The sequence below is a fragment of the Sarcophilus harrisii genome, chromosome 4, assembly GCF_902635505.1.
Source record: "Sarcophilus harrisii chromosome 4, mSarHar1.11, whole genome shotgun sequence".
Lineage (NCBI taxonomy): Eukaryota > Metazoa > Chordata > Mammalia > Dasyuromorphia > Dasyuridae > Sarcophilus > Sarcophilus harrisii.
The window spans coordinates 146,511,800-146,527,346 of NC_045429.1; the positions used below are offsets into that span (position 1 = coordinate 146,511,800).

Genomic DNA, 15,547 nt, shown 5'->3' on the forward strand with positions numbered 1-15,547 from the left:
CCTTACCTTAGAGTTCCTCCCCCATCTTACCCCCTTCCTTTTCCTCACAATTTCTGTATTCCTTTCTGTTTAGCTTACTCCTTCCCTTTTCACTTTTCCCCTCCCACTTTTCAATGAGGTGAAAGAAGTTTAACCATAAATCAAATATGTTCAATATTTTTCTATTTAAATCAGTTCTGATGAGAGTAAGATGCACACTATGTTCATTCCCCTCCATTCTTTCTCTCAGATGTAATAGGTTTCCTTTGTCTCTTTGTGAGATGTAGTACCCCCACTTTACTCTTTTTCTGGTACAATTTCCTTTCCACCTCTAGTTTCTAGAACAAATTATACATGTGTTATTTATGTATCTTTATAGCAGAGATATAGTTCCCAAGATTTCTTTTTAGGTTTCTCTTGAGTTCTATATTTGGAGATCAAACTTTTTGTTTAGTTCCGGGTTTTTCATCAGAAATAGATGAAATTCACTTATTTCATTGAATATCCATCTTCTTCCCTGGGAAAAAAACGCTCATTTTGGCTGAGTAAGTTAATCTTGGCGGCATACCAAGTTCCTTAGCTTTTGGGAATATCAGATTCCAGGCCCTTCGATCCTTTAATGTGGACGCTGTTAGATCCTGGGTAATCCTTATTATGGCTCCTCCATATTCAAATTGGTTTTTTCTAGCAGCTTGTAATATTTTTTTCTAGGTTTGATAGTTCTGGAATTTAGCCACTATATTTCTTGAAGTTTTGACTTTAGGGTCCCTTTCAATAGGTGATTGATGAATTCTTTCAATATCTATTTTACCCTCTGTTTCTATAACATTTGGTCAGTTCTCTTTGATAATTTTCTGGAAAATAGTGTCCAGGCTCTTTTTTTCATCATATTTTTCAGGGAGTCCAATAATTCTCAGATTGTTTTTGTTTTCTATTTTCCAGGTCTGTTCTTTTCCCAAGAAGCTATTGGACATTTTTTCCATTGTTTCATTTCTGGGTTTTGCTTGACAGATTCTTGGTGTCTCCTTGAGTCATTCAATTCCATTTGTTCAATTCTGATTTTCAATGAATTACTTTCTTCACTCACTTTTTTATATCTTTTTCTAATTGTCTAATTGAGTTTTGAATGAGTTGTTTTTTTCCTATGGAATTTTTTTCCATTTCACCAATTTTATTTTTTAGAGAGCTATTTTCTTTTTCCAATTCATTAATTCTGTTTTTCAAGGATATGATTTCTTTATCCACTCTATCTTTAAATGAGTGGGATGACTTATCCAGACTCTCTTGCCAAGGTTCCCTTTCTTTTTCCCATTTTTCTTCTAGCGCTCTTGTGAGAGCCTTTTTAATTTCTTCTATGAGAATCTTGTGTGTTGAGGACCAGATCATATCCCCTTTTGGGGATTAATCTGGAGATAGTGATAGTCTATTTTTAGTCTCCTCAGGTGAATTAACATTTTTCAAAAGAAAAAAAAGCTATCAAGAACCACATAAAATATACAAATCACTAATAATTATACAAACAAAAATTTAAATAACTGTAGTTCCACCTTATAGCAATAAAAATGGCAAGGATGACAGAAAAGGAGACAATTGATGAAAGGGATATGGGAAAAGAGGTTTAATAATACATTGTTATTGTAATAAAATTTTATTTTGTTCTTTCTATCTCTTCTCTCTTAGTCACTAGTAGAAAGAACCCTATGTATAGTGAAACAATACAAATTTGGGCATTAGCCATGTCTGAAAAAAAGATTTATATGGTGAATCCATTATCTATCTTTCTATACTGAGAGATAGAATGTTTTATCATGAGTAGTCAGGAATCATGATTGTTGTCATTGTATAGATCAGAGTTCCAGGTTTTTCCAAATTTGTAGCCCTGTTGGTATAATTGAGTCTTTAGAATTTTCTAAGTAAATCATCACATCATCTGCAAAAGAGATAGTTTTATTACCTCATTGCCCATTCTGATTCATTAATATCTTTTTCTTCTCTACTATTGATAGAATTTCCAACATAATATTGAATAATATTCATGACAGTGGATATCATTGTTTCACACCTGATCTTACCGAGAAGACTTTTAGTTTATCCCCATTAAAAGTAATACTTGCTCATATTTTTAGATAAATACTGATCAATTTAAGGAAAAACCGATATATACATATACTTTCAAGTGTTTGTAATAGCAGAGTGCTATACTTTATCAAAAGATTTTTCTGCATCTACTGATATAATAATATGATTTTTGTTACTTCTATTATTGTTATAGTCAATTACATTAATAATCTTCTTTATATTAAACCATCTCTATATTCCTGGCATAAATACCACTTCGGATTTATTGTGCAAAAATTATACAATCTTTCTAGAATATTATTGTAACCTCAGCTAGAATCTTATTAAGGATTTTTATATACATATCCTTTAATGAAAATGGCCCATAATCATTTTTCTCTGTTTTTAGTCTTCCTGGTTTAGATATCAATATCATATTTGTTTCATAAAAGGAATTTGGTAAGACCCCTTCTTTACCTATTATTCTAAATATTTTATTTAATAAATATTGGGATTAATTGATCTTTAACTGTTTGATAGAATTCTTTTGTAAATCCATCTGTTCCTGGGTTTTTTAAAAAGAGGATCATTTATGGCTTTTCTATTTTTAAGTTAAGTATTTAGATATTTTATTTCCTCTTCTGCTAAATCTAAATAGTTTATTTTTTGTAAATATTTTTAAATTGTTAAATTTATTGGCATATAGTTAGACAAAATTAACACCTATTCCTATTTATTACTCCATGGTTAAATGTAATCCTTATTTTAATACCATACAATGTAGTTCCACAGAATCAGCATCATGCCTCAGAGATAGCGTAATTCAATGGAAAGGGTAGGAGTTTTGAAATCAGAAGACCTTGAGTACTGGCTCTGTCACTTATTCAATATAACTCTCAAGGTTTCACTTTCATCATCCATAAAACAAAATGATTGGCTAGATGACCTTCTTTCTCATCTATAAATCCTGTAATTTCAGCAATATGACAATGGTAGGGATAGAAGAAAAAGGTAACAACAACCAGAGAAAGCAGCAGCAGAGATGATTATGTTATGCAGCAAGACACTTCATCCAGAAGACAAATTTAAATGCTTAATTTGTATTTGTATTTTTTTGTATTTTTAATTTGTATTTTAAATTGTATTTTTTTTAAATTTGTATTTTTAATTTGTATTTTTTAATTTGTATTTTAAATTGTATTTAAACTATATTGGGCATCTCCATTTCAATCTAATTTGCATTCAATTTTTATACAAGCTCCTTTTAACTAAGCAAAACAAATATCTATAGATTCTATTTCTCCTAAACTTCTTTACCTATAGAGTCAACACACAGCTTTTTAAGGAATTAAAGATCTAGATGTCAAAATATAACAATAATCAATAACACATCATAAAGGAAAGGTTAGACTTTTCCAAGGAAAATAGGCTTTTTGTCTAAAGGCTTACAGAGTAATCCTAATTGTTTCATTAGTAGAATTAAAAAGCACATTGAAGTAAATTAAGCTAAATATCGCCATCTTAAAGATGAAGTAACTAAGATTTAGATAAGTAAATCAATTGACTGGGCCAAAGTCTCACCTTGAATTGGGGCAGTTTGAGTACTGGATCCTAAATTTCCATGTGTCGATTCACATTCTCCTCTATACAAAGCTAAAACACTAGGATTTTAAAATATAATCAAATTTGTAATGAGTCCACTACTTGCTTACCATTTTCTCTAGGGTAAAGATCTTCTTTTCAGACAAGCTCAGAGGTGCAAAAGTACCATATACCGCCATCTGAGGGAACTGTGAAACCAATGGTTGAGTCCCTCCTGTTACTCCAACTAAAAAAAAAAAAAAAACCAACAAATCATATAACAATTAATATACTAAGTAAAATGAGCCTTTAAATATGTTATCACAGCTGGTTCAAATTTCCATCTACTTAATAAGAAATGGGGGGGGGTGAGAAATTAATGATAAGTTACAATAATGCAAGTTTATTTTATATAATCTCCATTATTCTGACCTCCATGATTATATATACATTACATTACAATGATAAATATTAAATCTTTCTCTAGCTAGTACCTGTGTAATGCCGGAGACACTGAGGCAGGAGAGAGATTAGAGAGTTTTCAATAGTTTATTATTTGGAGAGAATAATTGACTGGACAGGACTCTCATCTCAAATTATCCAGTCAGATAGAGATAAAGATATACTGGGACCAAGGAATCCATATTGGTCCCAGGGCTGGGGAGACTGTCATCTCAAAGAATCCAGCAATGAATAGGAGCTGCCCCATTCTTTAAATAACCCTAGAAACAAAGACCCAAAAAGACCGGAAGGCTTCTGTCAGGTTGGGGGGAGACCATAACTCCTAAAAGCCCAGAGACAGGATGTCTGAATACCCAGAGATAAAGATGTCAGTGAGATATCTTGGAATATTTTAGAGGGATATTGTAAATTCTTGAGGACAGGGGAGGGTCAGGAGTTCTGCTCTCTTGTTTATCTTGCTAGCAGTTTATAACCTTAGAGTAAATGGTTCCCAATCTTAATGGACCAGAGTGGGTTTTTACAACTAAGGGGATTTGACCGAACAGGAAACTGAGACAAAGGAAACTAGTTCAGGGAAACCAAGTCAGAATAGTTAAAAAGAACTGAGGCATAACACCTGAGCCTGTGTTCTGTTTTGGAGGAAGCTCCAAAGGTCATGATTGCGATACTGGAAATTACCTTGGCTGTTATATATAAAATCTCCATTTTGTGTTGTATAGGAAAAAATATAAAGTATAAATATAATTCTGTTATCATGAGTGCTCCTTAAAAAAACAATGTATAATGTTTATATAGAGAGATAATGAGAACAATTTGGAACTATGCCCAAAGGGGCTACAAAACTATGCATATCCTTTCATCCAGCAGTGTTTCTACTGGACTTGTATCCCAAAAAGATCATTAAAAGGGAAAAGGACCCACATGTGCAAAAATGTTTGTAGCAGCCCTTTTTGTAGTAACAAGGAAATGGAAATTGAGTGGATGCCCATCAGTTGGTTAATGGTTGAATAAGTTATGGTATATGAATGCAATGGAATATTATTGTTCTATAAGAAATGATGAGCAGGCTGATTTCAGAAAAGTCCAGAAAGGCTTACATGAACTGATTCAGGGAACATTGTACACAGTAACAGAAAGATTATGTGATGAAAAACTATGATAGATTTAACTCTTTTCAGCAATACAGTGATCCAAGATAATTTCAAAAGACTTGGGATAGAAAATGCCATCCACATCCAGAGAGAGAACTGTGGAGACTGAATGTGGATTAAAACATACTATTTTCACCTTTTTTTTAATTTGCTTTTTCTTTCTCATGTTTTTTTCCCTTTTATTCTGATTTTTGTTTCCAATGACTAATATGGAAATATATTTAAAATGACTCTACATGTATAATCTTATCAGATTACTTGCTGTCTTGGGGAGGAAGGGATAATTTACAGGAATAAAAATTAAAAAGGAACTACATAAATAGGTAGGTGAATAATCAGTAAATATAGAATTTGTACTGAAAATATAATTTCTTCTTTCATTTTGAAATTATTTACACAAAATGCCACTAATTATTTTATTATTTTACAATATTATTTTACATTGATAATATTACTACATTTGACTTAGATTTTCTATAGTAAATCATTGAGGGAATCATTATTTAAAGTTTTTTTTTATTTAAATTTTATTCTCCTTTTTTAATGAATTCTCAAGAACTTTCAAACACATTTTCTGTGGTTCCCCAGTGTCTATCAAAGTAATCTAAAATCTCCAATCCTCAATTCTCTAGAATATTATGCCAAAAAATATTTTCTCCTACTCTTTACTGTTTAGTTACATTGCTTTGTCCTTATAATTTCTTCAACTCAGATGGCTCTGGAGGGGAAAGTGAGGCAGGTGCCTTTGCACAGTTCTCCCTTAATTCAAACCCAATTTATTTGCATGTCACAGCTTCAGCAACCTGATATTATAGTCCTCTTCAAGAATGAGGGACAAACAACAAAAACTTGTAATGAACTTGCCCACAATTTACCTTTAGCAGTTGAGATCTTCCCTACCTTCAAAGCTCTGTTGGAATGCTAACTCCTGAATTAACTTGCTCTGATTCCCCCAAGTCGGAAATCATTCATTCCTCAGAACTATCATACTTCTTTGTGTGTACCTTTCTTAGGCTTTTTCATACTTTATCAGGTCACTTGTAATTGGCTTTGTAACTTTCTTTGCATCTCATCCAATTCCTTGCTTGTTTTTGCTTGATCATTTTCAGTTGTGTCCAACTGACTCTTTTTTTTTCCCCTGTGGCTTTCTTAGCACAAATATTGCAATAGTTGCCTTTCATTTTACAGATAAAGCAAATGAGGCAAACAGGCTTAAGCAGCTTGCCCAGGATCACATAGCTTGTAAGTATCTGAGACTAGATTTGAACCCCAGGTCCATTATTCTATTGTGTCACTTAGCTGCCCACATAGTTTGTATACAAATGCTCAATAAAAGTTTGCTAAGTTAAATTAAACATATATACATGTGTGTACTTGTGTGTGTGTGTATAGAGAGAGAGAGATAGATTCAATACATATGTTCAATATATGTATGTGTATAGATATGAATATTTGTGTATTTTTGTATATATATATGTATATGTGTGTATATTTGTGGAGTTGTGGTTTTACATATATGTGTGTCTACACATATGTATATGTAGACATGTGTGTATATATGTAAGTATATATAAATATATATAATATATATGAACTTGTTCTAGTTATAGGAACAACTGCTACTATTAAATAGGATCAGAGAGTTATACATAACTGAACCGACTCAACAACAATAACAAAAGGAAAAACTTAATGTCAATTAGATTTATTAAAAAATTGAACAAGATATCTAAAGACCTATTTGATTCCTGATTCTGTAGTCCTGAAAATGATGGATCACCAATTGTCAGAGATATTTTCAAGAGGAGGATTATTCTTCAGATATGATTAGATTAAATGACAAATCAAGCCCCTTCCAACTCTACAACTCAGAGATTCTGGATTTATTTTTAATGTTATAAAGCACTCCAATTAAAAGGGATCTCAGTAGTTAAATTGTCTAACTCATAATCAACGTGTGAATCTTGCCCATGACACTTGTCACACATGATTATGTATCTTCTAAAAAACTGCATTGAGTTCTCTCACATTAGCTCATTTTACTTTTGGCCAGGTCTGTTTGTTTTAAAAGTTATTTTCCTTGTTTTGATTTCTGGATTTGTTCTTCAATGGTTTGTGTGCTTTTAGCTCTGCTTTCTGGAATTTAAAAAAACTCACCTATTCCATTTTTTCTTATTTCCTTTCTACATGACAAACCTTTAAATCATGAGCCATCTATGCCTTCTCCTTGGCAAATTAAGCTTTCTCAGTTCTTTAAATGAGACTCATGTCAAAGTTTTTACTTCATGATTTATCTTTTGAATATGATCCAATTGGTCATTATTCTCCCCAGAATGTTACCTAGAACTATATGAAATATTTTCACTGACATTTGTCAAGGAAATTAGAGAAGAGATAAGAATAAGTCTATTAGATTACCCTTCAAATTCCTTTCATTTCTGAGATACTGCAAGAAAATGGACTGATCATTGCAGCATATTCTGAAACTATCAACTTCCTTCCAGCTCAATGGTTCTTTAATAAATTTAAAATATAAGCTACTCCCATATCCCACAGCCCTTCTAGGTCTCTGTTTAATTTAATATAATGTTGACAATAAATGAGAATCAGTGAGCATTAATTTTCATTATTTAGGATTAGATAAAGAGCTTGATTATTTGACTTAATTTTGTTCTGGATAGATGAACACTTACTTGCAGTACATTTTTTAAAATATCTAACCCAATTTTCCCTGCCTTAGGGCAAAAATCTAAATTAGTATATGATTAGAGGATAGGATAAGGATTCTTTAATGCAAATCTGCATATTTTTCAAAATGTTTCCCCCAAAAAGTTTAACATAATGACTGAGAGCTCACAATAAAGACAAATATAGCACATTTAAGTACCAGATAAACATAGACAGAATACTTTTTGTGAGTAATTCAATATTTGGGAGTTAGCTTGATTTTTTCAGCTTAAAATAACTTTATTTATTACATATTTGATCAATATAGAAACTTTTTAATCTTCATTAAATTACCATATTTAAAAGAAAAGCTTTACAAATACAAAGAAGAGAATATGTTAAATACTACTAGTCATAAAATAAAGTGTTAAATGAGTTACTTTCTTCAACATTTAATATTTAGAGGTTTACCTCTAAATATTAAATGTTGAAGAAAGCAACAAAAATATTTCCAGCTTGATAAAGACAAATTTTAAACATTTTAAAATAAAACTTTAGATTAAATTCACATGTATAACATATGCTGAAACAGTTATTTTGCCTAAAATTGCATATGGCACATTTTAAAAAATAAAAGTCACTATTCTTACTGATGGAAAGGTCAGCAGTTTACAAATAGCTTTATTCATACCATCTTTGTAAGTTGAATAGTGCAATAACTTATCATTCCTTGAGTGTTGGGATAATTTTATTTTCATTTTTGTATTCTAAGTTTCCTAAGTTGTATTCTAAGAGTAAGCACTTGATAAATGATTGAATTGAATTTTACATACAAAAACCTTGAGAACAGAGAAGTTATTTATTGCTCAAGGTTACCCACTTAATGGCACAATTATGAAAAGTTATGCGCGTCAGAATAATTATTGGATGAAGAACTTGCATGATGGTTATGTTGTTTATTTAAAGATAGTACCAATCATTTCTTTGAAAGCACAACTGAAAAACTCTGCATGCTCTCAGTCATTATGTTAAACTTTTTGGGGGGAACATTTTGAAAAATATACAGATTTGCATAAAAAGAATCCTTATCCTATCCTCTAAATAAAACTATGACATCAGAGTACTTATTATCTAAATATGTATAGTTTTGTCTCATTCTTATCTTTTATGTACTTTTCTTCACTTATTACTCCAAAATAAAATACCAGAATTTATGCTGCTTTACTGTTTTCTCACACAGAAAAATATTCTATTCAAATAGCAATTACTATAGCAAATACCAGTTGGAGTCTAAAGCTGTGATATAAAGTGCATCATAGAGTCCTAACAAATTATTAAGAACATATAAATCCTTAATGAAGAAAATTATAATCATTGAAACAAGTGAATTTGAAGTATATCCCATTAAGGAAATGTTAATGAAAATTATGATACTTTTTTTAAAATAGTAAAAATCTGAAAATATGAATACAAAGCACCAATTATGAAACGTAAGGTATTGGGTTGTTGCTGTGTTCATTATCATCTACATATCTATATTTTAAGTTTTAGGATGAATAAAGGAAAGATCTAATCACTTTGAATTTTTGTCAGTCTTCAGAGAGACAAAAGATCAAGAAGGTTGAAAAAGTTTTACAATAGATTATATTTGCTTTCCCAGTATTTTAACACCACAGCAAGTCAATTTCAGAATAAATCAACCACAGCATATTAAATGAACTCTAGATCTGTGACTTTTCCAAATGCTTAAAATACTAGCTGTAGTAAGTTTATTCCTTTAATAGAACCAATTGAGACAATGGACAGAAATATATCTCATTCCTTTGAGGAGAGGACATCCATATAATATCTTCATTAAAAATAAAACTGCTTCAACAAGCCTTGTAATTAATTATTAACCCAAAGGGTCTGTTAATTTTAAGCCAAATGTACTTCCAAGTACTAGAAAATATTTTTCATATGAAGTATTAGATTAAAGATCAAATTAAACTTGGAAAATAATGCCTTTTAGGTCAGCTAATCCTTTAAATTATAGTCTAGATGTATCTGAGAAATACAGAAATGCCTGGATGATTTAAGTAAAGTAAATAACATGACTGCTGGGACAATAGTCTACCTCTTCCAATTCAGATTTTAATTTTCTGAGTAATAAAGTAATAAAATTGAAGGAGTCAACAGTTTTCCATTAATAATATATCTTCATATAGACTAAATTTGGACATATAATCTCTTCTTATAATATCTGAGTTTACAAAAGTTATACTAATAAGCATACTAAAACATAAATCAATTAATTAAAAGCTTGAGTAAGATTCCTTTAGGTAATATAGTCTAGAAGAAAAAGTAAAGAATGATTCATTAATCAAGTACCATTTATTTATAAGTCACTTAAAATCTCTGAGCCTGAGTTATCTCACATCTAAAATTACAGAAATAATAACTTTTCTAGGAATCCTGTGAGGATAAATGAGATAATAAGTATGAATTCTTTTGAGGGCTCTAAGTACCACAGAAGGCTAGAAAATTTCAAGATATAGGGGTCTACATATAGAATAAAAATTAGTAATTCAGCTAGAATTTGAATTAGAAACCATTATCTTATCTTTTTATAAATGGGATAACAAGGAGAAATTTTCATTTTCAAAACATAGATAAGTTAATTAAATCTGAGAATAGGAACTAGTCCTCTACTAGCTCAAAGTACCACAGAATAAATAATAAAATAGATTTGTGGACACCAAAAATTCATTTAATTTATAATTATATTAAAAAACCTTTCATACTATTTAAATATCATTATTTCAATAGTTCTTAGTACTCCCATAAATCTATATCATTATGAATATGGTTACTCTTTCTAAGAGTACGATCAATAACTTTATTTAGTACATTCCTTGTCGACTTTTAAATCCTCAATATAGGGTCCAATTAATATGTCTTTACATTTCTTGACACAATGTAATAACAAATAGAGTATGTAAATTATCCTTGAGTTATTCTTTCTGATGACATTCCTTTATGCCGTTTCTCTTTGGTGATTTTTCAATAGTAATATGTCACAGTCTACACACAGACACACCCCCCCACACACACACACACACACACACTCACAAACACACATACACTGCATTTCTCAATTGCTCTTTGTATAATCACTTCATTAGAGTCTATGGAATTCCATATCTCTCTCATGAAGTATAATAGTTTTAACAACATGGCCCTTTCATTTAAGGAAGAACCTTGTGATCATTAAAAGAACTGTAATTCTGAAAGACAATTTGGCTAGATATCTTCATTCTGTTCAAATGAGTCCAATTCATTGCCAATCTTAGTAGCTTTTCAAGATATATGTATTTTACAAATTAGTATTAAACGGCATATCATGGTCAGCACAACAGACCTCTATCCACTTTATTTTTACTTTCATATATTTAGGACAAATTCTTTTGAGGAATTATAGATTTCATGTGTTACAGAGGAAAGGAACTTGGATTTTCAGTTAGAGGTCTTAGTTTAAATTTTTGTTTTGTTTTTCTCTATTTGATCTTTAGAAAGTCTTTCTTCCTTTTTTGGTCTGTTTCCCCATCTAAAAAAAGAGAGGGTCAGATTAAATAATCTAAAATTTCCCTTTTATCTCAAAAGCTAAAATCCTAGGATCATCTGATTATTATCTAACCAGGTATAAAACAGGAATGATACTCTTCATAACCACTAATCATATTCCTTAATAAGATTTTACAAATTAATTTCTTTTTTAAAAGCTGTGTTGTACTTGATTAACACATCTACTTGGCAAAGAGATCAAATACTGATTGGCAAAAACAGTTTTGAGGCTTTCTACTCTTCTTGTCCTGATGTTTAGTTTACCTCAATTAAATTTATTTAGAAAATATGATAGCCTGCATACATATCTATTCTTCAATCCATTTTCTAATTTGCAGTGCCAACAGCTAACTTAAATAGGTCAGGTTGGAGGAATCTAAGTATTCATGAAAGAAATTATTTTGATCTTTAACAAATAAAGTCTGTATTTTAAAAGTTGATTTAGAAATAACTTACACATCTTTATTATTTTCTATTTCATGTAATCAATTTTATTTCTCATTTTGTTAGTTTTTATACTATTCAAAGTATAAAGTATTTCTCATGTAGAAATAATCCATATATTATATTGCAGACACATATATGTGTATATCTATCTATAAATATTTATGTACATTTATTCAATGGATTTTGGCTAGTAGTAATATATTTTAATTGCATAGTTAAAAACTGACACACATTACAGATATACTTATATATTTTGTCTTTTCTTGTTTATTATTCATGAAAAGTAATTTCTAACATTTTTGGCAATCTTCCTCATGCAAAAGTTTGCAACTAAAGTTTACCCCTCATATATGTAAGCATATATTGATTTACTTTGGAAGATCTTAACAAGTGATTTATAGAATTTTTTCACTTCCTCATCCTCTGCAACAGATCCTAGTTCATATGTTGTCATAGTGCACTGTAATTTGAGATGTCCAAGTACACCAAGGAATATTTCTTATTGTGTTAGATATATAATAAGCCAATTCTATCAATGCCTTTGTTTTCCTCCAATAAAAACTTGTGAAACATCTTTCTATTTGACTCTTTTCTTCTAGTTTCATTAATAAGGATCTCAAGATTGAAATGATTTAATACTTCTAGTAACATGTCTAATAACATGTCTAGTAACAATAAACAGTATGAAACAATGTGACTCAATACTTTCTGATATTTTCTCTACAAATCTGTTATTATGTCTAAAGAATCCAAAAGTGGTTTTATGGAATTGATGACCAAATTATAGCATTTTTTTCTGTCATTGGTTGTTGTAAACAAAGAGTTCTTCACCAAGCAGATAGCCCAATAGTTTTGGGCCCCACATATTTAACTCTGTTTTTCCCCCAGAAAGTAGGTCTAGTCTTTAAAGCATGGTAGAATCTTCCAAAGATATAGCATAGTTGTAAGAACCAAAAGTCACCTCCATATTATGATGAGGTATCCACTAGGATTTTATGAAGGATTTAAATTAAATCCCATAAGTGAGGAAATCCCAATGAATATGGACCACAAATTGCTACTATTATTAATATCTAAAAAGGAAATGAAAATATGAGCATCCTCCAAAATTGTCATCAACAATTATATTTTTTAAATGACAAGGAAACCAAATAAGGTTGTCAATTTTTTTTAAAGCACTTTCAAGTGTGGTTTGCAGGAGAGAATTATTATCTTCTGGATAATCCAATGACGTGTCAAAAATATTTCTTAAAAAGAAGCCTAAATATTTTTTCTTTTTATTTTGTCATTTCCTTAAGAAGGGACTACTCATTTAAAATCCCATTTATAATCAATAACTATAAGAAAAGATTTGTTAGTTTAGACTTGAATAGACCTGCAAGAAAAAGAATCATGTAGGAAATACAAATAGCATACCCTTATAATAAATGTTGAATAAGGTACTTCAGTATCTTTGCCAAGAAAACCACAAGTGAGATCATGAATAGTCAAACACAACTAAAAAATGATTGAACAACAAAAAACATAAATGTAAAAGAGTGAGTATTTTTGAGTGCCTACAATTAGCTATGCACTGTGCTAGTTGTCATGTAGAGGTGGAGAGAGAAGAACAAGCCAAATCTATTCTATGTCAACATCCTTAATGTCCTGAAAAGCCTTAATAATTGTTTTAAAAATCAGTTAGCAAACCCAAAGAGAAAAAACATTCACTAACAACAAATAAACAGCACATTTTGAAATGTGATATGAATAGACAGTCTAAATTTTAAAATGCACACCAACAAATAATTATTCATAGTTTATGTGAGATGAGATATACCTAGGTATTAGGCAAATCACAAAGAAAGAAGCTAAGTAAGCTACATGGTGTTGAGAGACAATCCTTTTTGGGGACTCTAGTTTCTAGCAGGTATTGATTAGAATACTGAGAAGGGTTCTAGAGAACTTTCACAACTGTCTGCCTAACAATGCTCTGAATTCAGCAGATGTGTTCTGAACTGTAATATCCAGTGATGTAGGGGATAACATAGGATGATAAGTACTTTTCTGTGAAATTCAAGGAAAAATGAAATAGTAGTCTAACAGTTCTGAAAACTTCAAACCAATGGCCTAATCAAGAGAAATTGTACTCTTTACTTTTGGAGGTCGCCTTCTATATGGATCTAATACTCACAACCTCCCACAACACTAAATCCAAAACCTAACTTCCCTGAACAAATTTCCTTGATCCCGCTAGCACAAGAATGTTCTACACATTTTCTTGCACAACCAAAATATACAGGGATTATCTGAGAATGAAATGGCAGCTTACCCTCTGATATGGCCTGCAGAGATTGAATTAGAGAATGCTGTACATCTGATAGAGCCCTTGAATTATGAGCAGACATCTTGGCTTTATCCTTCTCCAGGTCCTTTGCCTTCTTCTTTCCTTCTTTCACATCTACTTTCTCTATTATAAATAAAAAAGAAAAAAATATATTCAGTTCTATTTCAAAGCCTCAAAATGTATTTTTATTGAAAGGAAAGACAAAAGGTAATAGTCTTCACCTTTAATAATAGAATCTCCAGAGTCCTTTCAAATATAACTCCCCAACATTTAAAAACACACTAAATGACCAAAATATTATTACTTAATTGACTAGATACTTGAAAGTTTAAGGATACAATCTTAAAATATTTTACTTAGAGGTTGTGTCAAAAATAATTAAATACCATTAAGATGCTACTATCATTATCATATTGATTCAAAAAATAGCCAATGCTTAAAGACTATATCCTAAATGAGAATACTTTGAAAGGAAAAATAACTGTTAAAAATTAAATTTAAAAAGCTATAGAAGAAATTTATATAAAATAATAATTATATATTACATTTTATTTTAAATAAAGCCAACAAAGGGGGGAAGGCAAGTATGGCATACAATTCAAAACAATACTAAATTTACTTTGAACTATGTGTCAAATTATCTTTCACTGAGATTTTCTATTGAATATAGCAATGTATTACATAACTACGTAATACTAAGGTAAGTCCTTTTTCTCATGACAAAGTTTAAAAGAATAATTGTAATCCTTCTTCAAGATATATCACTACTAAATACCCCCAACCTTTAGCTAGGAATATTTTTCATGGAATTTTCATCCCTTCAATCCTACTACATTTACCCTCAAAGGCAACATTGTATTTTCTTATGACAATGCCTGCTATGTTGTTCTTGTCACATATTTTGCCATTTCTTCTTGTTGATCTATACATAGGACTTTCAAGGGTGAGGGCAAGATGTTAAAGTACAAAAAGCATACAGCTGAGCTCTTCCAAAATTCCCCTCTAAACAACTTTAAAACAATACTGCAAACTGAATTCTGGAGTGGCAGAGCCAACAAAAGGTCAGAGTGAAACATTTTTCCAGCCCAAGACAATTTAGGATGACAATATTCTACCTAAACTCACCTATTTATTTAGTGCTATACTAATCAGACTCCCAAGAAACTATTTTAATGATCTAGAAAAAATAACAACAAAGTTCATATGGAAAAACAAAAGGTCAAGAATTTCAAGGGAATTAATGAAAAAAAAAATCAAATGAAGGTGGCCTAGC

At 30.6% G+C, this 15,547-nt stretch overlaps 1 protein-coding gene across 5 annotated transcripts in view; it reads right to left on the reverse strand.

The window, feature by feature from the left end:
• The window catches only part of ADGB (androglobin), a 240,026-nt gene that overhangs the window by 165,792 nt on the left and 58,687 nt on the right, over positions 1 to 15,547 (reverse strand). For all 5 annotated transcript variants that reach the window (XM_031937655.1, XM_031937653.1, XM_031937654.1 and 2 more), the window contains exons 9-10: positions 14,260 to 14,397; positions 3,750 to 3,865 (exon numbers count right to left, since the gene is read on the reverse strand). In XM_031937655.1, the coding sequence (XP_031793515.1) occupies positions 3,750 to 3,865; positions 14,260 to 14,397 (254 nt within the window). The remainder of the gene's footprint in view (positions 1 to 3,749; positions 3,866 to 14,259; positions 14,398 to 15,547) is intronic.